This window comes from Euleptes europaea, chromosome 10, assembly GCF_029931775.1.
Source record: "Euleptes europaea isolate rEulEur1 chromosome 10, rEulEur1.hap1, whole genome shotgun sequence".
Lineage (NCBI taxonomy): Eukaryota > Metazoa > Chordata > Lepidosauria > Squamata > Sphaerodactylidae > Euleptes > Euleptes europaea.
The window spans coordinates 33645894-33671143 of record NC_079321.1 but is presented as its reverse complement, the minus strand read 5'-3'; the positions used below and the strand labels follow the sequence as shown (position 1 = coordinate 33671143).

General features: G+C 39.5%; 1 protein-coding gene across 1 annotated transcript in view; it reads left to right on the top strand.

The window, feature by feature from the left end:
* Window positions 1-905: 905 nt before the first annotated feature.
* The window catches only part of TPO (thyroid peroxidase), a 117294-nt gene continuing 92949 nt past the window's right edge, over window positions 906-25250 (top strand). Inside the window, exons 1-6 of the mRNA XM_056856343.1 lie at window positions 906-947; window positions 2674-2767; window positions 3917-4001; window positions 14917-15086; window positions 20695-20827; window positions 23305-23434. Of these exons, the coding sequence (XP_056712321.1) occupies window positions 2674-2767; window positions 3917-4001; window positions 14917-15086; window positions 20695-20827; window positions 23305-23434 (612 nt within the window). The 5' untranslated portion in view covers window positions 906-947. The remainder of the gene's footprint in view (window positions 948-2673; window positions 2768-3916; window positions 4002-14916; window positions 15087-20694; window positions 20828-23304; window positions 23435-25250) is intronic.

Sequence of the window (25250 nt, the reverse complement as noted above, 5' to 3'; positions counted from 1 at the left end):
ACCAGTCATCCCAACCCATTCTTTTGGCAGTGATCTCAGTGACAAGCCTTCTGTCTGAGAGGTTTCACAACCCTTCTGTCTCCTTACGGTGGGCCACTGCTGAGGTGCTTTTAGTCCCTGTTTTTGAGAGTAACAGATGAAAAAACCTTATGAAAATGAATTAAGAGATTTAAGAACAGCCATTAAGAGATCTTTAATCTGAAATATGAATAAGATGCTGAAGCAAAAATGTCTTCACAGCATCTTGTTGCTCAAGAATAAATATATCTGGTATGACTGTTGTGTGGTAGGTGGTGAAACAACATTTTAAAAGGTAAAGGTCCCCTGTGCAAGCACCGAGTCATTCCTGACCCATGGGGTGATGTCACATCCCGAGGTTTCCTAGGCAGACTTTGTTTACGGGGTGGTTTGCCAGTGCCTTCCCCAGTCATCTTCCCTTCACCCCCAGCAAGCTGGGGTACTCATTTCACCGACCTCGGAAGGATGGAAGGCTGAGTCAACCTTGAGCCGGCTACCCGAAACAAACTTCTGTTGGGATCGAACTCAGGTCGTGAGCAGAGCTTGGACGGCAGTACTGCAGCTTACCACTCTGCACCACAGGGCTCTATGAAACAACATTAGGTATTATAATTTTTTTGTTTAAAACTTGGTTTTTGGTCACTATAGAAGAGTGAATGGAAGCAAGATTCACCATGCAGTATCAAAGGGAAAATACAGTCATATTATCAGAACGCAACAATCCAATGTTGAAATGCTACATAGCATGTATAAAAGAGGCATGGTCCAGAACAATGCTTCAGCTCACTCTGTTTCTTTAACCTTGAAAAGGTATTCATGCATAGAACAAGTTTATACTGAAGACTGGAGGCTTGGAAAGCACTTCTCTGGGTTCAGGAGTTAGTGCCAGAACAACAGAAGTTCAGGAGATAATCTTAGCAGAAAAAAAGGTGAGATTATAAAAATTTGCCTTCAATTTCTAGAAGAAAGTCTATATTTTAACTTGTAAGACATATCAAGAAGAGTTGTTATCACCCACACTTTCATGCATGGGATTTTTCAAAGATAGTTTATGGGTTTTAGGATAATAAATGTCATTTAACAGTTCTGTATGTATAACTAAGTAAGCATACAGGGTTGTTTGTTAGTAGGTTGTAATAATGTATACAAATTCTTACAGTTGGTTTATGATTGCTTGTCGATAATGTGGCTCCTGGTTACCATGGACACTTACTAAACAGCTGAAAATGTGGTCCCTTTCCACTGAGAAACATTGCATTTGAGGCAATTCTAAAATGTGACTGTAATTTTGTAATGGCCACTCATATGCAGTTACCTCTGTGATGCTGGAGTTAACAAATGATAAACAGTCTTTAGCTTTGTTTAGAAGCATGTGGATTGGATTTTATGACTGTCTTCCACTAAAGCCCTGTTCACATGTTACAGGGAACACACATCCTGCCTCTATAGGTGTATTTGTTTGCAAGAAAGAGCCAACATGTGTTCACTTTACAAATGAAATTGGGGCTGGTACCTGGACAAATGTGGGGTTTGTATCACCCGTTCAGCTGTAAATGAGTTGACTGTAACATGAGAATTACTCAATATGCATACAATGAACAATTAAGTGTACACTGTACATGGAAGGCCAGTTCACAAGTTACAGTGAATGCAGGCACAATTCATGCACAGTGTACACTTGATTTTTCTTTATACATGTGTTGAGTAATTATCTCGTTATATTCAACACATGTACAAATGAACGTGAGATTGAAAGGAAACATTTAGCCATATACTGGTCTCCAGTTTTAAAGGTAAAGTGAATGTATGTTGTCTCTTTCTTACAAATCGATGTATGCACATACAGACAGGATGTACATGCATATATTGTAACATAGAACAAGGCTGGATTGTACATGTGTTCACTGTAACTTGTGAAGAGGGCTTCTGTCTTCCTTCAATAGGAAAAGACTTCAACAAAGAATGACCATTTCTGATGGAGAAAAGCTTCTGCGGATGAGGAAAAGCCTTTCTTTGTTAAAGGAAATTGTTCTTTGTTGAAGGAAACATGGTGGAAGGGAATAATAGAATACAATGTAGTGGGAAGAATTAAAAGGATCCAAATTTGTATTTTTAGGATTGATGTCTATTTTGTAAGTGGTGCTCTGCTAGAGAATACGTTAACATGGATCTTTCTTTTCAGCTGTGATCCACAATTTTCTTGCTCCAGAACAGCCCTATTGAAAATAAGGGAGTTCATCAGCTATAAATGTGTAAATCTGTAGTAAACTCTAACCTTAAAAGTTTTCCAAGCTAATTTAAAGGAAATATATGTAAGAAAGCAATGATTTAAAGTTCTTTGAAGCTTTGTTTGAAAAGAGAAGGTATCTTATTTAAAATTTGGCTGTCCATAGTCCTTTGTGATATGAGTTCATAGAATGCCAACCCCCCGTATTAATAAAACCCTCTGCAAACATTTCTATTTATCTCAACTTCATTTGTTGTGATTTTCTACAGAAATAGAAAAGAGAGTGTTAATCTTCTGATTATTTAAATATTTAAAGAGACTGGAAGAGGACACATTTTACAGAGCTGGAAAAACGTGGATGCATATTGTGCGCTGCTTTTATGAACTGTAATCCTAACATTCACTCTAGTGTTTTCATTATTTTTCAGATGAGAGTGTTCATTTTCTTCATAATTTCAATAACAATGGCCAGCATGGCTGTTTTTCTTTCTTTTGTTCAGAAGAGCAGAAAGGACTTATTCAGTAAGTAACAATAAGACCCTCTTTTCCCCACATATTCTGTAACACTGGGAGCAAAATGCCACTAAGTATGCCGCAGCTTGCAAATTCACAAAGAACGCAAAAGAATTTTCCAGTCTGAAAGAGACATTTTGTTTTAGTTTAGCATTTTTGTGGTTATCAATCTCATGAAGTTTTAGTTCTTTATGATCTCATACCTTTAGAAAGCCAAATATTATGATGCAAATCTTAATTGTGAACTAGTGTGACTTACCAACTACAACCAGCTCCACATGCACTGGTTGCCTATACCACTCTGTATAGTGAAACTTACCATGTAGTGTGGTATAATCACACTGTGGGTTTTCCAGATCTGCCTCCATTCTTTGGCTGTGGTTGATAGGGGGTGTGTGTGGAATGAGAAACTCACAATACGATAACATCCCATGATATGTGGGTTTCACTGGATGGGGAGGAAGAAACTATAGACCTAGGATGCTGCTTTCAATAGCAGTTCTGGGTCTTCTAAACCATCTTTTTCTGTCCATAAAGCAAAACCTTATGGGTTCAGATATTAGCTAGGGCAGTTTTCCTGCCATAACGTCCAAGTCTCTTGCTCCAAAATCTTCTTATGCTTACATCTTCCCTAAGCTGGTGCTTGGCATTCATTATGGTGCCTATTGGAGGCACTATAAATGATATAAAAAGAACCCTTGAATACCACCTGTCAAACTTTTATTTCACACATAAAATTAAGTATCTTATTAGTTGAGGAAAGTGTTGATATGCAGTATAAATGATGAATATGCCCAACAAGATATCTGGGTTAATTCATGTTGTGGCTACTGGATATACAATCCTATAAAGGTTTAGTAGTTCCATTTAAACCCATTAATTTAAGTAGCCTTTGGTGTGCCTTTGGGGGGGAATGAATTGTATTGATTCTGTCTGGAAGTTACAATGAAGAGAAAGAAAAAGAGGCATTGTTTCCAGATGCAGTTCTCAAAAGTGAACTTATAGGCTATATAATACAAATGAATAACCAGAATATGTGGCTTTTTGTCAGCTACATTCATTGTGTGCAGTGATTCTGCTAATGTTGTGCTAAGGCGATTACCAGCTGTGCCAAGCTATGCTCCGCTTCTATTTGCACTCTTTCATTTTTATGTGTAGGAAAAACAAGAAAGCATGGAATTATCAGAACTATCCTGGAAGCAGCATCTGTAACAGATGAGGAAACATATAAAATACCAGAAAGGTAAACAAAAACAAAAAAAGAAGAAGAGAAGCAGCAGAGAGATGAGTCCTGTGAGTTTTTGCAGGTGCATACACACGGAATTCCACTATCTATCGTCATTTTAGTGGTAATTGATGGGAGAAACTGTGCAGAAAGAAGTAAATTGTGTAGGGGAAAAGTCTACTAGGAATAGGTCTGAAATTCTCTTTATCTAAAAGTCTCTCTGCACTCTTGAGTTCTGTATTACTTGGTCAAGTTTCCAAAGTGGAACTAATGAAGTAAGAATCTTCTATTGTTCCTTTCATTATTTCTAGGTTCTGTACAGAGCACTTGAGCATGCACAGTTTGCCACAACTTTAATTTCCTTGAACTCATCTGTGTGTATTCCCTCTTACAACAGAGAGGCACACAGGTGTACTGAGAAAACACTTCAAAAAAAAGTGATCCTTGCGTAATCATATGTACATTCCTAGGAACTATCAGTTTAACTAACAATTGGGAACCGAATGCACATTAGCCCTGTTTTGCAGTCACTCTATTGGTTATTCATTAGTCCCCAGCTTCGGTTCAAGCTATTGACTAGCCACTACAAAGCCCTTCATGGCCAAGGGTCCACATATCAAAAGGACCATATCTGGCAATCTGCTCCACTGCAACAGCAGCACTCATCTGAGCAAAGTCTGCTGAAGGTGCCACCCTGCAAATGGATATGATCAGCAGCTGCTCATACCCAAGCATTCTCTTTTGTGGTTCCCACTGTGTGGAACGGCCTGCCTTAGGTCAGGAAGGCTCTCACACTTTTATCATTGTACAGAAAGTGTACTGGTTGAGTATCCCTTATCCGGACTGCTTGGGACCAGAAGTGGTCTATATTTTTTACCTTTCCGTATATTGGAATATTGTGGAATTTTTGTATATACATAATAAGATATCTTAGGGATGGGACCCAAATTCATTTATGTTTTATATACACTTTATTCACATAGCCTGAATGTAATTTTAAACAATGTTTGTAATAATTGTGTACATTGAACCATCAGAAAGCAAAGGTGTAACTATTTCACCAGAATACCTGTATTAGCTGTTAAACAAGAGCAACAACAACAACTAACAACAGCAGGCTTTCATTCTCCACCTACAATGCAGTGTAACCTGTATTTTATTTTTTTAGGTGAGAGGAAACATTGAAAGCAGGCAGCATGGATCTGCCTGCATGCCAGTTTGAAGGGTTTGGTTTTCAGATCAGTCTGGATATGGGATGTCTGGATAAGGGATACTCTGTACAATAAAATTGATCAGCAGGCCACTTTTAGAAAGGAACTAGGGCTGTACTAAAATTGGAATTGCTTGGGCTGTAGTTTATGGCACTGTTTATTGTATGCATTAATTTCTGTAATCCAGTTTTTGCATTTCTTATGTCTTGTCTTATACCATTTTACTGCAGTGTTTTCTAACTTTGGAATCCAGTCTTAATACAATGATTATTGTATGTCTTATGTTGCTCCTGTTGCATTGCTAAATTTTGTAATCTGCCTTGAGTCTCAGCAAGAATGGCAGACTATAAATATAAGCAAGCAAACCCAAGGCATTAATTCTGTTAAACAGTGGCCTAATCCTAATTAGGTCTAACCCTAAAGCCCACGCTCGGCCACTGATTGCTGCTGAGCCCACAGTTTCATCTAAATTACTGCTTCCAACTTCTCGAGTAAAATTTTTATCTTAGAATATTACTGGTTGGAATGATATGCTGAGGGAGTTGAATTTTCTGGAGTTTCAGATCATTTTGATTCAAGAAACTTGGGCTAGGGAAATTATTAATTTACCAGGTTTCATCGTTAATATAGTGGATGCCCAACCAAGTTCTTCTAAGGGATGTCCAAAGCCTGGACTAGCTTTCCTAGTTTCAACTGCACTTAATTGCTCCCGTATAACTTTAATTGCTTTCTCGCAATTTGCACTTGCGGTACTGTTACAGTTTCTTTTCTTTTCTTTTCTTTTATAATTTTATTAAGTTTTTAACAAAACATACAATATATAAAAAAAAGGTAAGAAAAAATACAGTAAAATTAACTGTTACAGTTTCCATCATTTTCCCTCTTCGTTGTTACAATTTATCTCCCCCCATTAACAGTTCATAGTGATATCCAGGCTCTTTCAAATAAGTTGGGGGCGTTTTTAGATAAAGTTATTGCACAACATCTGAGAGCATTGTTATTTAATGCCTGTATTGGGCCTGATGATGAAACTCTTCTATCATCAAGGCCAATGAAATTTTTGAATGAGCTCTCATACCCATTTCTATATGAAAGGATATTAGAAGATCACAACGTTAATTTTGCTGGTGATTTTAATGATTTTAAATGATGGCCTAATGATTTTAAATGGATATAGAGAATTAGATACAGTAGATGACTACACGTGTGACATACAGTGGTGCTAGCCTAATTGATTATGTGTTGGTCTCACCAGGTTTGCTTCCTCAGATTTACAATTTTAGGGTGGATGACTATTATGGAGGTGATCATGCCCCGTTTCAAGTGATTATTTTACTCTCATCTGATTGTTTATTGCCATCTGGCCCCTGTTTAGAGCTATTGCAAAGAGGAAAAACTCTAAGACCTCTTAGATGATCACCAGAACTAACCCCTGCAGCAATATCATGTCTTTCAGGGATTGCAGACTTCTTTTCTTTTTCCTACATTTAACAGCCATTGGCTTTTCATCTACCATTTCACACTTTATAAAAGGGGGGAAATGAAGTTTAATTTTTCCTTGCCACATCTCTCATGCAATTGACCGATCTACTTGACAGCAGATAACACACTATCCACTTCTCAGAAAGTGTCTTTAGCTGTTTTATCCAGGGAGTGATGTATTTATTTTATATAGTTGTTTTATTAAGCTTATATCCCACCCTCCCCAGCAAAGCCAGGCTCAGGGCAGCTCACACAATAGCATAGATTATATAATAAAACAGGTGAACTCATCTATATCAGCTGGAGATCAGTTGTAATAGCATGAGATCTCCAGCTAGTACCTGGAGGTTGGCAACCCTCGATGAGCATCTGTATGTTTAAACTTTAGCTTGTGTATAAAACTGTATGTACATGGGCCAGGACTGCCAACTCCAGGTTGGGAAATTCCTGGAGATTTGGGGGTGGAGCCTTAGAAAGGAGTTTTGTGATCTCACTGTGGTAATGAAGTAAATTTCTGTACTCACATGAATTGCAGTTATGTAATGCAATTTATTTATTACAATTAAAATCAGAATAACACAGAAACTGAAGGCAAGAAAAGAGTTTTCCTCCAACCCCTAATCAGATTCCAGTTAACTCTTTACTATTCTACTACAAGGAGGGTTTGGGGAGGAGTGGGAGCTCAGCGTGGATATGATGGAATAGAGTCTATATTCCAAAGCTGCCATATTCTCCAGGCTGGCTTTGTTCATAACAAATACATAGAGGCTGGGAGTGAACTCTGATGTCACAATTCTGCTGTCTCTACCCCCCAAGTTCATTAAGCACATGTGTGTGTGTGTGTGTGAGTGTGTGTGTGTGTGTGTTTGCAAATATGCCTCAAGTCTAGTTAATTATTTGTGATACTTTGCCAAATTCAATTTAGTTTCCATTGGATTTACTCCACCAAATAAAGGGCTTGCATAGAAGGTAATGTGGCTACCAGCTGAAATCCTCTTGTCTCATCTGGTTAGCATTGTTCTGATATTGAACTTCACTCTCCATAAACATTTTTAATCTCCTCCCCAACTGACTTTGCCCACAAAGGGTAACAGTTTGGGCAATCTCAGTATATTTCCCAATTAATCAACTGAATATCTTGAAAGTATTTTCTAAACCCTTGGCAATGTTTGTGGAGGCGTCAATACTTCTTTTGTCTTCTTATTTTCCTTGAAAGACTTGTTTTAACAAAGTTTGAGAATTCTGGACTTGAAGTATAAATGGTGCGTGGGGGAGCAAGACAGTGCAAATACTGAAACAAATCAAGGAAGAAAAACGGTACAATTCCAGATTTGATCTTCAGAAAGTTACAGCGTTCAGATTACTATGAAAATCCAAATGTTTAGCTTGCAAATAACTGAAGAAACAGCAATACAATATAAATAAGTTCAGTACTGCCCTTGAGAATGAAAAAGCACTCCTGGGCTGAAGAGGCAGTTTCTCATCCAGCTTCAGATTGCGAAACTCTTAATGATTCCCCATACAATATTTCAGGATTATATTTGCTGACTTAATGAACTAAATTTTGGAACAACTTGCACTGGCTGAACAAAACTATACACCATTTGTAAACTTAATTTGAACTTGAACACTGACCCATGCACAAATGTAGGGTTTCCTTAACAGACCTTGCAATTTTTATAACAGATTTTATAGATTTGTTGGAGATAATAGGAATTATTGCTGTGAATGTGCAGATGTGTGCTTTCTTGCTGCTATCTGTGTGCCCCCCTTGTCTGGTAAGAAGCTGCTCTTTGAGTGATTCTTCCATCACTGAGACATGATCTCTTGCCTGGGACAGGCTGTGGCTTTTATGTGGGGTTTTCCTCTGCCCACTGAGCAATCTGGGTAATATGGTTCAAGTGGCCATACGTTCTTCCTTAGGCATCTGCCTGTCAGAGGTATGTGTTTGTGGGAAGAGATTCAAATCCCCTCTGCAGATATTCCTGGAATATGGTAGACACAGGCCTCCTATGGACCACATCACTGTCCTTCATACAGTGGAGGGTGCTGTGTTGCATTTGTTACTTCTCTTGTTCTGTGGGTAGTGATATCAGGGAGGTGCTCTGCACTGGTTGGCTGCTTCCATATCTGAAAGGCATGGAAGCATCATTGGCAGCAGGCCTTGATTAGTGGATATTGGACTCCAGGGCAGTTGATTTGCAATCAGCTCCTTGGATGTGGGTCTTATTTGACATTTCTTTTCTCTGCTGAAAGAGAGAGCACAAGACAGTGACTAGCTATCAATGATGCACCAGAGTGATGGTGCTTAGGACTGAGATGCACATCACCCAACAGAACATGAACAGAACAACTAAAACCAGTAAACAGAATAAAAAATATATTACTCCAAAAGGGAGGATGCAGTCTCTCAAGCAAATGCCTGGATGTGTGTTTGTTGTTGTTGTTGTTTTAACTTGGTGCCTGAAAATAAGATCAGAAAACAGATGGATAGTTAGTGGGTTTGTATTTTTCAAGCAAGAAGCTGCTGCAAAAAAAAGACTCTTTCTCTAATGACTAATCTCACTTTTGATGGTGGAGGTATACAAAGAAAGACCTTGGTAAATTATCAAATTTTGGGGACAGGCATATTTGGGAGGAGGCAACCCTCTAAGTATCCTGGCCCAAAAAGTTTGGTAGTGGCATGTCTGCTTCATGAGATTTTTTGGTAAAAAACTGAGATTTTTTGGTAAAAAAGGAGGGTATCGTTCATTTCTGTGTTTTGAGTGCAGTAGTGAAAATGATCCCCCCTTGAGTAATGTGAGAACACAGGTGGTTTACTGCAAAAATAAAATAATTGGAAGTATTTGAAGTAAATAACAATTACAATGAAGTTGAGCGGTCATTCTTTCAATGTTTGTTTGAAATCAAATTGGATTTCAATATGACTCCCAGAATTGTTAGATCAAGATTTAAACATGATCATATCACTGTTTTTTTTAATCCGATGACTTTTACATTACTGCAGTGAGTCTATCAGTTTCTTGAACTAATGTAGTATTATAGGATCTGATCCAAGTTTAACAGATTTGCAAGATTTATTCGGTATTTATAATCATAAAATACTACAGCTTGTTTGTACACTGTGCACATATTGCTATAGCTTTTGACTATAAAAATTAATTTTGACAGATCTAGTTAAGTGTACTAGCTTTTAAAACATAAAAAAGTGGGGACCCATAAAAACAAAATAGTGCTGTTTATCCCTCAGTCTCTAACAGAAGTCCTTTCGTAAAGTTTTGGAGCTATACAAAACTGCTGGTAGACCACTGGTGTCTCAGATGTGTTCAAAGTAAAAATGATGCTTGCTTTATTTCTCATCATCCAGATATCTCCCTGGTTTTCAGTAGCATAGCATGAGGGTCTGGTTCTCCCAAACTTACTTTTACCAGTAGGTAGTTGGGATAGGGGGATTGAAACATCACTTCTGCTGTTTAGAAAACTTTAGGGCTGGTTGTCAGCCTGGACCTGAGACTTTTATCACTACCCAGAAGTAGGTGGAATAGGTTTCTTGAAGTGGAATGTAAAAAATCTTTCCCCACTTAATTGAAGAGGTAAATCTCCTCAACTTTATCCACTGTCTGGAGAAGGGAGGGGGCATCCTTGTGCCTCAAGCTAAGCCTCTGTTTTGAAAGCAGACTCCAAATCTTGTAGACATCTGGAAAGCAGAGAGACTTTTTTTTTCTTTTCAAATGTTTTCCTAGACTGTACAGATGCTGGCTTCTCTTTGCTTGGGAGATATCTAGGGTTGCCAGGTGCCCAGTGGTGGCGGGCAAACCCCCGCCAGTTCACCCCCTGCCCGTCAAACAGCTGAGAGTCAGTGGGCACACATGCACGCATGCCTACACGCTGCAGCACACCGCATTGTGAGTTTGAGTGCTAAAGGGCCCCTCATGATCCGGCACTTCCGGGCGTAAACCGGAAGTGATGCACACATGCGTTGGCCCGGCCACACATAATCCCTTCAGCTCTGACCCAGAAGCCTCCCATTGGAGGAGGGGGTGACCTGGCAACCCTAGAGATATCAGAGCCAAAGGTTTTCACATACTTCAGGTAAGCAGCCTTCAGTCAAGAGGTTATAGTGTTTTTCATACCTACGTTTGTACCTACTTTTGTATTTTCCTGTAAGCCTGAGGTATTCTGAAACTCCCTTTTTTCTTGGGTCTAGCCCTGTGGAGCTGCTTTCATTATCTGCACATTATGTGTCACTTTACTGTTTAATGATACAATATACTTTTAGTAAAAATGTCCTAAACTTTGGAGGCCTTTCTGATTCTTAAGGAGGTTGATTCAGCAACTTCAGGTGTGGTGGGTTTTTCCTCTCACGGCTTCTATGCATATGAAAGGAAAAAGCATATTAAATGGAAAAGATGCCAGTAACAGTTACCTGGAACCCAGGAAGAGTGTGGGTTGCTTGATCTGACAAATAATCCACGCAAGAAGGGTTAAGCACCTCTTTTCCCTTATCTGCTCAAACTCTGTCTCCTTCCTGCACATTTGCCTATAAAATTCATCTTTCCCATAATTCATGTTGAGTTCAGTGGAAGAGATTTACAATGGAGTCTTAAGCAGGGTTACACCCTTCTAACCCCATTGACTTCTAGGATTGTACCATTAAACACTTGCTTAGCTCTTCTGTTATGACTTAAAATTGCATGTATGAAGCTACCTTATATTGTCAGAACTCTGATCTAAATGAGCATATGTAGCTGCCTAAAATATGTCAAATGATTGGACTTCTAGTTTAGTATTTTATACTTTGTATCATAGCAACTCTCCATAGTCCCAGGCAGAGAATGGAATTTCCCTGCTACTAGAAATCCTTTAACTGCTGATGTCAAGGATATTCTACCATAATCCTCCATTCTCAGCCTCTGCTGTGACTTTAGCTTCCCTGCATTTTAGGCAGAAACTTTTCTAGCACTCCTTCTTGAGATCATTTTAACTAGCAATGCTAGATATTGAACTCAGGACCTTCTGTGTTAAAAACACATATTATACTGCTAAGCAAAGGACTCTCCCAAAGATTTAGTTAGCTTGTCCCTATGCTGTCACAGAATGTTGGGGGGCGGGTATACATTTAATAAGACATGGCTATTGTAAATAAGTAAATCAAAGTTTTTAAAATAAAACAAACTTCACTTGCATAATTCCTTCTAATTTCCAAAGCTAAATATAGCAGTTAATACAGTTAAGATCAATCTTGCATCCTCTTGCAATAGACTTGGCATAGTACTTTTGGCACCTGTTCATTAGTCTTATCCAATCATCTCCTTGTTAATATAGCAAACTATTTTAAAATGAAAACTCATTGAAATTTAGCAACATTAAGGTTGATCTTACTTGGAACTGAGGTTGATTGAACTCAATGGGATTTAAATTCCAAATGAACAAGTATAAGATCAGACTGCAAATGGGATAATTGTGGGAAGCTCTTTAGAGGAAGGTGGAGAACAAAATGTGATACATAATGTTCACTGCCAATGTTTGGAAGACCTCAGTGGGGATGCTACAACATAGATGAAGGAAGATTTTGATTTTAGATTAGATAGATTGTGGGAAGATTAGATAGTAATTGTAATTTGTAATCTGTAGATAGGTCATTGGTTGTTGCTGTCACTGCAACCAATGGAACTATTAGTCACGACAAAGATAGTCCCATTGCTTTTGGTGGAATATAGTCATGAATAACTTCAGTTGAATCAAAGCCAGTATACATAATCCATACAGTTTTTCTCATTTTAGAATTTTATGAATGGCATATCAGTTTTCCCCCCCTTCTCATAGCACAATAGTGTACCTATGAAATGCCAATACAGCTTCCACGAAGGCTGAATAAGTCTGCAAAACCCCTCCAGATGCTGTCACTTCAGATTCCCTCACCCAGTCTAATGCTGGTGCCTATTTGTGTCCTGGTGAGAATACAAAAGGGACCATATGGTATTCAAAGAAGCATAAAATCGATTTATATGCCCCAAAGAAGAAACTGCTATTTCAGAATGTCAGTAAACATTGCTATCACTCCATGGCTATCAAGACTAGAAGAAATTAATGAAATGCATCAGCTTTGCTTCATAGTATGTAAACAGTTTTGTTCCAGTATGTCTTTCAGGAACATAAATAAACTCAGGGATATGTATATGCTGGGAACTTGCGGACGTGTTCTGCACAAATGATCATGGTGATCAATGGACAATCTTATTGTTCTGCTTCTGTCAAATCTAATACCATATTACTGTTCCAAGTTTGCTACTCACCTGAAGGTTTCATTCTGGAAATGAAAGTTCATATAGAAACGAGATGTCCAAAATCATGGACAGAAGAGACAAGAATCTCATTTTGAGCAACAATGCAAGCTGGTTTATACATCCCTCTGACAATTCAGAGAGCTACAACCATCCTAGATCTCTATCTGATGATGCACTGACTTTCCTTCACCCCTGACTCACAGAGGATTTATCCACCTTCTCTCTAGGCATCACCTGCTGTCACCAACTGATCTTGAAAAGTATCTCATGCTAGAAGAATTAGCACTTCTGGAAGTCTTTGCTGTACTGCTGTTTAAAGGCTCCACCAATTTGCCACATCTCCCGTTTCACTCGTACTAGACAATGTGGGGATGACCGAATCATGTGTATTATGGGCACAGAAACCAGGTTTTGAAATCATTTTTTAAACGTAATAAATAAAAAGTGAACACATGATCTGTACAAGCACCAGAATGAGCAAGCTTATAATGAAAAGGTAAAAACATGCAGTCTTCTAACCCAAACACTAGACGTATCTGGACAATGTTGTTACAAGGACAGGCTATTAACTTCCAAAGTTACAGCAATTAAAAGTCCTCCATTACCTCTGCTCTCCAATTTGGGGGCTTCTCCCCATTGTCCCTCTACACACGAACAAGATCAAGTCCTGATGTAAAACCTACCCTTTCATGGTTTGGCAAGCTGAAGAGGCAAGATGAAGAAAAGCAAGCTGCTCTGGTGTACCCAGAGAATTTTAGGACTGCCTTTTAGGAGTCAATCCCATCTCTGGGGTTGTTCCTTTCTTCCTGACCCAAAAGGAAGAGATATACTGTAGTGTTTGGTTCCCCGCGTCTCTGTCTGTGGGTGTGACATTCTAACTAAGCTGTTACATGGTAAATGTTTTGTTTCAATCCAGCCAGGTCCACCTGCAAAACTAAGCACTGAAGGTGCATGGGAGGGAGATGGCATCTGTAGTTTTCCTTTTGGCAGTCTTTTATTCAGCATTAAAGTTTCTGGGGCATATGCAGAGAGCAGCACCAAATACTGAAATATTAAGGTGAATTCTCAGTTGGAGGGCATTTCTCCACACATGGCATAATTAATCACTCTAAAAATGTATGTGCAGTTATGGAATTAAAGTAAGACTTCATATTTTAATATTGATTGAGTTTAGAGCAGTCTCATAGTAAACGTCAAATCACCAGCTGAGATTTCAGTATAGTACAATATCAAACACCCATGCTGCAACTATCAGAGATTTTAATTAGTTCTCTTAGCCATGGCTTGAACAACAGGAGGCTGCTCGTAATACTATGAGGGAGGGAAAACTTGCAAGTGATGTGCTTTTGCTTTCTCAACTACTTCTTTTGTCACTCACAAAGAAACTTGAATGCCCCAATGGACCTTTGTCATTGACTACATTTAGTAGAACTGGGCATCTTTGGATCAAAACAAATCAGCATTTTTGACAATGATAGTTCTTTGAGTGACTTCTTATGCTCTTTAATATCTAAACATTGCATGATAAAGAAAAAAACACAATTACCATCTTCTACAATGTACTTTTGCTATTGAGAGGACAAATTGTTAGGAACTTAAAGAAAATTTGTGAAATATAAAGAATAGTAATCATCTCTGTTGGTGGAAAAAGAGGGAGGGATCCCCTTTGATTACTAAAAATGGAGGTTATGGGATGGGATCTTTAGTAGGGAGTGTAATAGGACAAGTCTGACTGAAAAAGTTGCCTGGATCTAACCAATATTCTTGAAGAATTGCCAACAAAACATGGCCCACTAAACATACCTTACCAGACCAGATGCATCCTGGTAAAGAAGGATGTGCTGAACTTGTTGAGGCAGAGTTTTATATGTCTAGTCTTCTTCCCCATCCAAACCTAAAATACTGATATCAGTATTAAATTTTTAAACACAAATATTTCCATTTCTTTTGTAGACATCTTCAAAGGAGCAGAACAATGACTCCTGCGCAGTTTCTGGCTTTCTCCAAACACCCAGAACAAGAGACTCAAGCTGTCTCTCGAGCAGCTGAAAAAATGGAAGCTTCAATACAAGTTTTAAAAGAAAAACTTCACCAGAAGCGTAAACGATCATTGTTTCCAAGTGGTAAATACACAAGCAAATATTCACAAGAAGTCCCTGTGGATGCTTGCAGGCTATGCCTCTTGGATTAAATCATTATTGACTTTATGTTATTGTTATTTTGCTGCAGGTAGGAGTTGAATTGATATCTAGACCTCAGAGTCACGACGCATGTTTAAGCTGTTTAAAAAGATCTTACAAAACTCAATTTGTGCTTCAGGCGGAGAGATTCTGATTTTCTGAATAGGATCTATGTCTACATGTACAATCAGGGAGTTCAGATCCTCACATGAATATTTTAAGTACTATTTTGTTCAGTATTATTGTAGACTTTATTATCTATTCCTCGAAGCATGCAGCAATAAGTGATATTGGAGCACTTTAAAAAGAAGAGTGGAGGTTGGCTTTAGAACTATGTTTTCTACAGATTTCCACAGTCCATACATATGGGTCTCAGGTAATGGTCAGAGGGCACACAATGTAGCAACCTTGCTGAAAGTTGTTTGGGAGCTGGCAGTGACTGGATAGGAGACTACTTAGGACTTTGCCACTTTATGTCACTTTGTGGTCCATAGAAGAAAAGTGGGATATAAATATATATTAATGAACAGGTAAGCAGCATTAATATCAGCCAGCACAGTTTTGACAAGTGATGCCTACCTCAACTCTTTGACTGGAAAAAATCCTCCCAGCTGTGTTATACCCATAATAATAAAAGCAATAGCAACATTTACACATTAAAATGTATTATTTGATTTTTAAAACATTGAATTGAATGCATTGCAGGTTGGATTCTGCCAGCTTTGCATTGAGGAAGTAGATTAGTCCCCAGAAGCACCCTGCAACTCCCCCCAAAGCTGATCATGGAAGGCATCAGACCCTCATGGATAAAAGCCAGAGAAGCTGGAGACAGCTGTTAGGAGGGGGAGCAGGCAAATTACCTCTCTCCCCCTCCATACAACCCAATAGTTAGAATAAATCCATACCCTTGTGTATGTCACATGAGAAAAGAATCAGTATGGAGCTCATTCTCACTTTTCTTTTCCTCCCCAGAAAACATTTCAGCACATGAGCACAGTAGCGCACCAGTCATAATTTTCAATAGGCCTGTGTACAGCTCCTACAAATGTATTCCACCTTCTTTAGTCTGCACAGCTTTCTACTGCAACAGCTTTAAACCATAAAACCAGTAATGAAGTTAGAAATCCATCAGGGTGGGTGGATGCTATCCAAAGTTTTGCAGAGAACTCTATGTGCATTATTATCTGCCTAATGGACAGAAGTTGTGGGTGTGTGGTTGACGCATGAAGCAGATTTGTTACTTAGAGGCTAAGGATGCCATGAATGGCAGAGAAGTAGGCTGACAAGATCTTTGGGGACCTGCCAGAACTGTGCTGCTTCCTCACTAAGGGCTCTTCTGTTGTTACGGAGATTAAGAATTTTTAGGTAAGAGGGTATCAGGCTGAGAAAGAAGGAAATGATCCCTTAGAAGTGATCCATTCCTCAGATGACAAACCAGTTTCTTCTCATGAAAAGGATACTTTTCTGCAGTTGAGGGAATCAAGCTCTTGGCAGTGGGAGATTTGATCACTGGGAATATTAAGAGAGGGTACTGTGATAGGTGGATTGACCCTATGGCGACTTGCTGCCTGGTATAAAGGTTGAGTATATCACCGACTGTCTAGATAGGTTTGTAGGTAATGTGGTGGAAAGGTCATTGAATATACTGGCACCATCCACACTGAGGAATGTAGTCACATGGTCTTGCACTGCATTCTTAGCTGCCTATTCATTCCCTTTCTGTGACAGCATTGGCCAGTTCATACAGTTGCTGCTGTGGCTTCCAGGTTCCGCTGCTGTGTACTTAGCCACCGACTCTGGGAGCCTGGGTGATAAATAGGGCTGCCAGATCCCTTTCACAACCAGCAGGAGGTTTTTGGGGCCGAACCTGAGGAGGGCGGAGTTTGGGGAGGGGGGGGCTTCAATGCCATAGAGTCCAATTGCCAACGCAGCCATTTTCTCCAGCTGAACTTATCTCTATCAGCTGGAGATTAGTTGTAATAGAATATCTCCAGCTAGTACCTGGAGTTTTGCAACCCTAGTGATAAAGTCCCTATCCTCAGAATGGGTCGCCAATCTCCAGGTACTAGCTGGAGATCTCCTGCTAATACAACCGATCTCCAGCCAATAGAGATCAGTTCACTTGAAGAAAATGGCCACTTTGGCAATTGGACTCTATGGCATTGAAGTCGCTCCCCAAATTCTGCCCTCCTCAGGCTCCACCTCAAAAACCTCCTGCTGGTGGCAAAGAGGGTTCTGGCAACCCTATCCTCAGGGTATGCTGTTACTGGCCCTTCTTCAACTACCCTTACAATAACTGGATAAATGCACCCTCAAGTGATGCCATAGAGGAAAGATTTCTGGTTATCATAAATGAGTCCATTGGGACAGTGTACCACAGAGCCAATTAAAGGATGTGTGTGTGGGGGGGGGGGGGGGACCATTCTGAGCAGACCAGGTTTTCAAGGCTGGCAATATTGTTGTTGTTGCCAAGCAACACCTACACTGAGATCCCAGAGGCTGTTCATTTTTAAAGGTACATGTGTGCTTCTATTATTTTATTTGTTTACTTATTTAGAAAAGAAGTCTGCCACTTCTCCAGGAACCTGCCCAGGGCAGCTTACAAAATAAAAATAATAAAACATACATATGCATCATGATACTGAAGCTTGGACACAGACATATATTTTTACTCTTCCAGACTAAAATCATGTTTAAAAAGCAACCCTTTCATTAAAAGCCAGGGTGAACAGAAACATTTAGCCTGGCACCTTAAAGAAAACAATGTAGACATTAGCCTCAAGGGAAATGGCATTCCACAAGTGAGGTGCCACTACTGCAAAACCTCTGAAGGTGGGGACACAGAGAAAAGGGTTTGTGAGGTAGATCCTAACTGGCAGGTTGGACAATATGGGAGGAGGTAGTCCTTTCAAGCAATTTGAATTAGGTGTTCAGTTCTGTCAAGTCGCTTCTGACTTATGGCAACCCTATGAATTAATGACTTCCAAACGTCCTGTTGTGTTTCAAATTGTGCCCAGAAACAAATGGAAAGCCAGTGAAAATATTTTAGCACTGGGGTGATATGATCCCTGTATCACACCACTGAATAGCCTGACTGCTGCATTTTGGACAAGCTAAAGTTTCCAGACATTCTCAAAGGCAGCCGCAAGTAATGAGCATTACGGTAATCTAACCTAGATGTAATCAGATCATGCCTCATGTTGGCCAGGTCATGCTTTCAAGGAACAGCAGCCTTAGCTGGCTTATCAGGAGGAGGGAGGGTTAATCCACAATTGTAGCTGGCATATCTTGGGGGGAGGGGAGTTAATCCCCCCAACGTGGTTCCTTTTTAAAATTTAAATTTTTCTGCAAACTTGTGGCTTTTCTCAGTTTTATAGAAAGATCTATCTTGTCTGTTCATTGCTCCAGTCTCTGGATTTGAGTATCCATAGATGGAGCCACACTGAAAATTAGATATATTGATATACCTGGCTGGTAGGGTTGCCAGGCCCCTCTTCACCACCGGCAGGAGATTTTGGAGGCGGATTCTGAAGAGGGCGGAGTTTGGGGAGGGAAGGGACTTAAATGCCATAGAGTTCAATTGCCAAAGCGGCCATTTTTCTCCAGGTGGTCTGATCTCTATCGGCTGTAGATCAGCTGAATTAGCAGGAGATCTCCTGCTACTACCTGGCAGTTGGCAACCCTACTGGCTGGCCAGTGTGTGAACAGACTGCTGGACTTAATGGGCCTTGTTCTGATCCAGCATGGCTTTTCTCATGTTCTTATGATAAGTCTCCATATGTGGATGGCACTCCACCAAGGGTTTTGAAGAGCTCAAATGTGAAACGGTTGGTTTTCTAACCAGCGTATCTTTACTTGTTGCTTTACTTGTAGAAAGCAACAAATGTAAAACTAGTTCTTAATTACAGTCCAGTTAGCCTAACATCTCGTCTGAGTAAATTAGTAGAAACTGTTATTAAAGATAAAACTATCAAGCACATAGAGGAAAGAAGCCTGCTTGGGGGAGGGGGGGAATCAGCATTATTTATACTTGGCATACCACAGCTGTTTTATCCTGACAATGTCTTTTATTCTAGCAGTACTGAGACTGTGTTGTTGACCCTTAGATCAGTTCCCATGTTTCTGAAATGTGTGTGTGTATGTAACCCTTTTAGTCTAAAAAAGGGCGAGATTAATGACCACAGGACTGTGGATGCCCCATTCAAAACCTGAAGACACTTAAACAAGTAATGTTTATTGAAAGGGGAGGGAAACAATAAAGTCAGTCTGGGAGTTTCAATGAACAATAAAAATAAAAATTATAATGGCAGTCCCAAAAAAGAGAGAGAGGTAAGTCTGCTAGCCACTTTCGCTCACAGTGAGAAGCCGTTTTTTCCTTGCAGTCTCCAAGAAGCCAGTTTTCCTCACAGTCAATGAGAAGACACACTCTCTCAATGTTTGATGGCTCACTCCAGAGGATGGCCGATCCTCTGCTAACAGCATTTCTTCGACTCCACTGTATGTTTTTCCCAGGAACTTCTTTTCCACACCAACAGGAGGAAAAACGCCTCAGCTTCTTCGCTGGCTGCTTCTCCCTCTTGGAGTTCACCACCTCCTTTTACTGCCCTGTTGCCAGGCATCCACTCACCCGGCCTCTCTATAGGAAGCTCCTCCCTCTCGAGGGCAGTGTTCCCAGGCTAGGGACCATGAAACCATGAAACACACTTTTTCATAATTAAAAAATATTTTTACAAGGCTTACATATATATGAATGAGTTCCCACCTTTAACACATTAGAATAAATTTAAATCCAAATTTAGTTTAACATATTGTCGAAGGCTTTCATGGTCAGAGTTCATCGGTTCTTGTAGGTTATCCAGGCTGTGTGACCATGGTCTTGGTATTTTCTTTCCTGACGTTTCGCCAGCAGCTGTGGCAGGCATCTTCAGAGGAGTTACACTGAAGGACAGTGTCTCTCAGTGTCAAGTGTGTTGGAAGAGTAATATATAGTCAAAAAGGGGGTTGGGTTTGAGCTGAGTCATTGTCTTGCAAAAGTATCAAAGGTAATGTGCTAATCATTGTCCTGTAAATATCAAGATAATGTGCTAATTAGGGTGTGGTATGTTAAAGTGGAACCATTGTATCCTGAAGTGATATGTTAACATGTGGAATCAAAGCTAATCTGCATGGCTATTGTGGACTGAAGTCTTTGTTAGTCTGGAGTTTCTCAGGACAGGAAGCCAAGCCTTATTCATTCTTAAACTCTCTTCTTTTCTGTTAAAGTTGTGCTGATGTTTATGAATTTCAATGGCTTCTCTGTGCAAGATGACAAAATAGTTGGTAGAATTGTCCAGTATTTCAGTGTCTTGGAATAAGACCCTGTGTCCTGTTCAGGTCAGTCCATGTTCGGGTCAGTCCATGTTAGTTTAACATGTATAAGCTACAAACACATTCACATTCTAGAAAAGTGGAGTAAGGCAAACATCTCATACCAAGCTACAGTCTCTCTGATGTGATTCAGTACTGGTCAAATGCTCAGAAAATATTGGTAAATGTGTCTTTTAATTTTCAGATTTGTTATCCACTGATGTGCTCAGTAAGATAGCCGGTATATCTGGATGCTTACCACATACACTGCCTCCAAAATGCCCTGAAAATTGTATGACCAGAAAATATAGACACATCACTGGTATTTGCAACAACAGGTATGTCTTATAAATATAATACAATCCAGCCAATTCTTTCACTTTGAGTGGGAGACTCCTGATTTCAGAACTGGCTTCTTCCCTTTCCACTGTGCAATTTAATTTCCTCCCTTTGGCTTAGATCCAGGGATGGATAAGCAGAAACATAAATGGACTTACCACAGTTCCACTTGTACAAGATTTTGTGTAACACCTATCACTTTCCTCCCTATATATTATAGTGCACAAGATCGTGTGTTAAGTGGGAATGCAAGTGTGAATATGGGAATAGAATAAATTAGATTTGGCACAAGCAGGCACTGTGGTCTTTTCTTTCTTTCTGTTTCTGCCTGTGCTAAAGTCTAGCGCAAGAGGGAATTTTGCTCTGGGAATTCTGCAAGCTCTGGTCTTTGTTTCCTCACTTTATCATTGTTTCACATTGAAATTTGAGTTGGCTTGGATTAAGTACATGCTCATGTGGAGAAAGTGAAGCTAGAGCTGTGGCAATTATTTGATATTAAGGAGAAATATCTGGCTTTGTGTAAAGCATGGGACTGAGTTTACCTCGGGAACTGTTTTTCTGTACATCTGCTCAGTGCGCAACTCTGACTTTGAGAGATTCCCAGTAAGAATCTTACAGAATTTAGTAATTGTGTTTTAATATATAAGTAGATTAAGCAAACACACACAGAATTTAGAGGTGCATTTTTTTGTTAAGACAATGAACCACTGCTATTTACGCACAACGGTATCTCTCCGGCATACATTCCAGTTGAGAGACTGCAATGCAGTCCTACATGAATACAGGACTCTTGTGTACGAGTCACCCATTTGTTTCAAAGAAGGCCTCTGTTTGAGATGTACAAATGTGATCAGAGTTCTATTTATCCCATTCAAGTTAATGACAAAGCCGTTGTGCTTGGGGAAGCTCCATATGAGCATCAGAACTCCTGAATCAAGGTAATACTGTTTATGACACAATGCACATTCTTTGTCCATAGCAAATTTCCTTTACAAAACCAGTGTAAGGTGTCTTATGCCCACATTCCAGTGATCTGTTAAAATGTTAAGGCAATCAGGAGGAAAATCACTAGTTAAGCTGTTAAATTAACGTATCATTACTTTTAATTGAATGAAATAGCACAATGTGCAGTATTTTATGGTATTTCAATAAAGACCAATCAACTGCAACTAATTTTAATGCTTTATTAAGGCGTACATCAACCTTTAAGTGTGAATTATTGCAACTAATTAAGTATATTACTATCCCACATTGCTTTTCAAATTGAGCCCTTCGGTATTCTGAAGATCAATGAGGTATTAATAAAATAACTGTTCTCTATTTAGTGTTCCCACAGAAATGCAAGTGTTTGCCTAATACCATTCAGATCCACTTTCTCTCTGAACATTTACACGTTTCAAGAGCTGACGCACAGATGGATATAATAGATTGCCATCTTTTCAGTCTTCCAGTAATATTTGGGACTACTATTTCTATTAATTACTATTGTATTTAGATCCTGCTTTCTTTTAGAAATGCAGAGGTGCTTAGATTAGGTTTCCAGTAATCTTCAACTCAGGAAATTTAGGCCCAAATTCATTTACCTACATCCTATTCTTTCGCCTTGCTCTTGGCACTTAGTGATCAGTGTATATGTATGCCTCCCAAGAGAATCCTGTAATCTCAACCGTACACACAGAATTGCTAGCACTAGAGCAAAAATAATTCTCACTGTAAGTCCAGAAATTGTCCCCCTGTCAAGAGGAGTTATCAGCTTGATCAGTTTATTGCCTTCTCCTCTCTGAGGAGGGGATGGATCAATAGGGTTGCCATGCCCCTCTTCACTATCGGCGGGAGATTTAGGGGGCAGAGCCTGAGTCGAGTGGGGCTTGGGAGGGGAGGGACCTCAATGCCATAGAGTCCAATTGCCAAAGCGGCCATTTTCTCCAGGTGAACTGATCTCTATTGACTGGAGATCAGTTGTAATAGCAGATCTTCTGCTATTACCGGGAGGTTGGCAACCCTATGGATCAAAACCATGCTGGAGACCTCTGCAATAGTAGTGGGCTTGTTCTAGCTGACTAATTTCATGCAAGTCAGGTGCCTAGAGAAGTTAATTTACCTTCCATTCTAAGTGAAAGTTCCTCAGCCAACTGGGGGTATGGAAAAAGAAATAACTTGGTTTCTTTGCTTGAAGTCTTAGTTTTGCATAGATTCTTTTCTTGATTGGATGCATATAGTTCTGACATATTCCAAAAAGTGATAATACTTAGAGTTGGGAATCAATTTTAAGATATATAGGGTTTCCCAATAAACATATGATTTTCTTTTTAAAATCTTACTTTTGGAAAAAGTTTGTCTAAACATTTCAAGAGTTCCATGATCTTATTTTTCATAACTCTGTCATTAAAAGAATCTGCAGGTGAAAGTTTGTAAATAGTTGCCTACTGATCTGCTGTAATTATTACTTCCAACTATTTTTTTAATTATTTGCCAGGTTACATCCTAGATGGGGTGCTTCTAACACAGCTCTGGCTAGATGGCTTCCTCCAGCTTATGAAGATGGACTAAGTCAACCCAAAGGATGGCATTCAGGTTTCTTACATAATGGATTTCCATTGCCACCGGTTAGAGCATTTGGAATTGTTTACAAATTTGTACTAATTTAGTGGTTCTGCAACTGGGTGATATGCTCCATTTGGACGCAGAGAGCATACAGAGCATGAAATTCCAGGTCTAGTGTAGTAGTTAGAAATTCTGGTTCAAATCTCAACTCATCTATGAATATCATTTGGTGACATTGGGCTACTCACTCAGGTGGATCCTACCCCTATCCTCCCACTCCACTGAGTAAAGTTTGAAGCCTTCCTTCAGCCTAAGGAGGGTTCCTCCAACCTAAATCACCCTTCCTCTGGAGGAAAAGACCCTATAAAGCCACATTTTTGCTGCCTTTTGTTAAGACTTGCTGCTAGCTACACATGCATTGAGAGCAAGGTTGCCACTTCTCCTGCCCCTCTTTACGTTCAAGCATGCAGCATGACAACAAAGGTTACTCATTGGTTGGAGAGTACTCCTCTATGACTCTGACTCTTAACTTGTTCCTTCCTACAGTACACATCTTCTGGAGTTTGGCTTGTGTTTCCTGCACTGATTCTTTGGCCTTCTGCCCACAGTCCTGGCCTTGATATTTGTAAGGTCATAACTCTTGCTCCCTCTCTTGCCATGTGACTCTGTAACATGGCTTCCTTTCCCTACATGCAGCCATACTCATTGGATTCTGGGTCTGCAAAGATAGAAGAACACTACCCTACAGATTTCTTGAACCAATAACTACCCACCATATACCTTTGAATTGCCCTAAGTATGAGTGTTTGATTCTTATTTTCTCATTAGCTCTGCAAGCTAAGCATCTTCACAAACTACTCCAGGGTGCTGGATTAGCCGTCCTATTAAAAATGTTGGTGTTCTGTCTTTTAGGACTAGGGGTTAAGTCAAATGCTTCCTCTCTTCTACCAGTCCTGTTAATTATGACAGATGTTACATTGTGTAGAAAGTGGTACAGTGATGTGAAGTAAACTTGCTTTTCAACTGGTCAGAACCTATCTGGAGCATAAATCTTATGGTTCAAGTATTGTGATTGATAGGCTAGTGAATGCATCATTTGCCACAAAGCTTAATGGCTAAAATTTAGAGGGGTTAAGCAATGTCTTGGCAGCTACTTTTATGCTGTCTAGTATCACTGTTCTCACATATGTTGCAGGAGACATGACTCATAACCCATTCCCGGACTGTCTCATTAATTTCCATTCCTTTTAAAATAAAACTGATAGGGTTTTGCCTTTTTCCTGGAGATATTCAGGAATGGATGCATGTGAGCCTTCATTTTAAACTGAACACTAAGCAGACCAAAGAAGACCAAAATATGACAAAATATGTGTAAACTGTTCAAAAGTGGTATGAAGGCTAAAAAAAATACAAAGAGTACAAACTGATAACCACCTGCACAGCGAGGGCCTGTTAAAATGTGGAACTTCTCACTGTTTAGCTAATAATGTACTTTTATCATATTGTAAGTTAAGCATCGTTCTCCCCTCTTCCATTTTATCTTCACAAAACCAGTTTGAGAGGTAAACTGAGAGAGATAGAGAGAGGTCCCAGGTCACCTAGCAAACATCTGGGAATTTGAACCTGGGTCATAAAAATTCTAGTCCAACACACACTAACCACTACACCACACTGGCTTTAGGGTCCATTGTCATTCTACCTGATTAGAGATGTAATATCTGATCTTTAAAGTGGCTACTTCATAGTATTGTCATTTGTTTCTGCCATAAGATAATTAGAAATAAGCTTCTCATTTTACAACTGTATAGAAAATACATCAGTATATATTTGACTACCTCTAACATATTCATTCCCGGTTTCAGAACAAAAATATCAGGC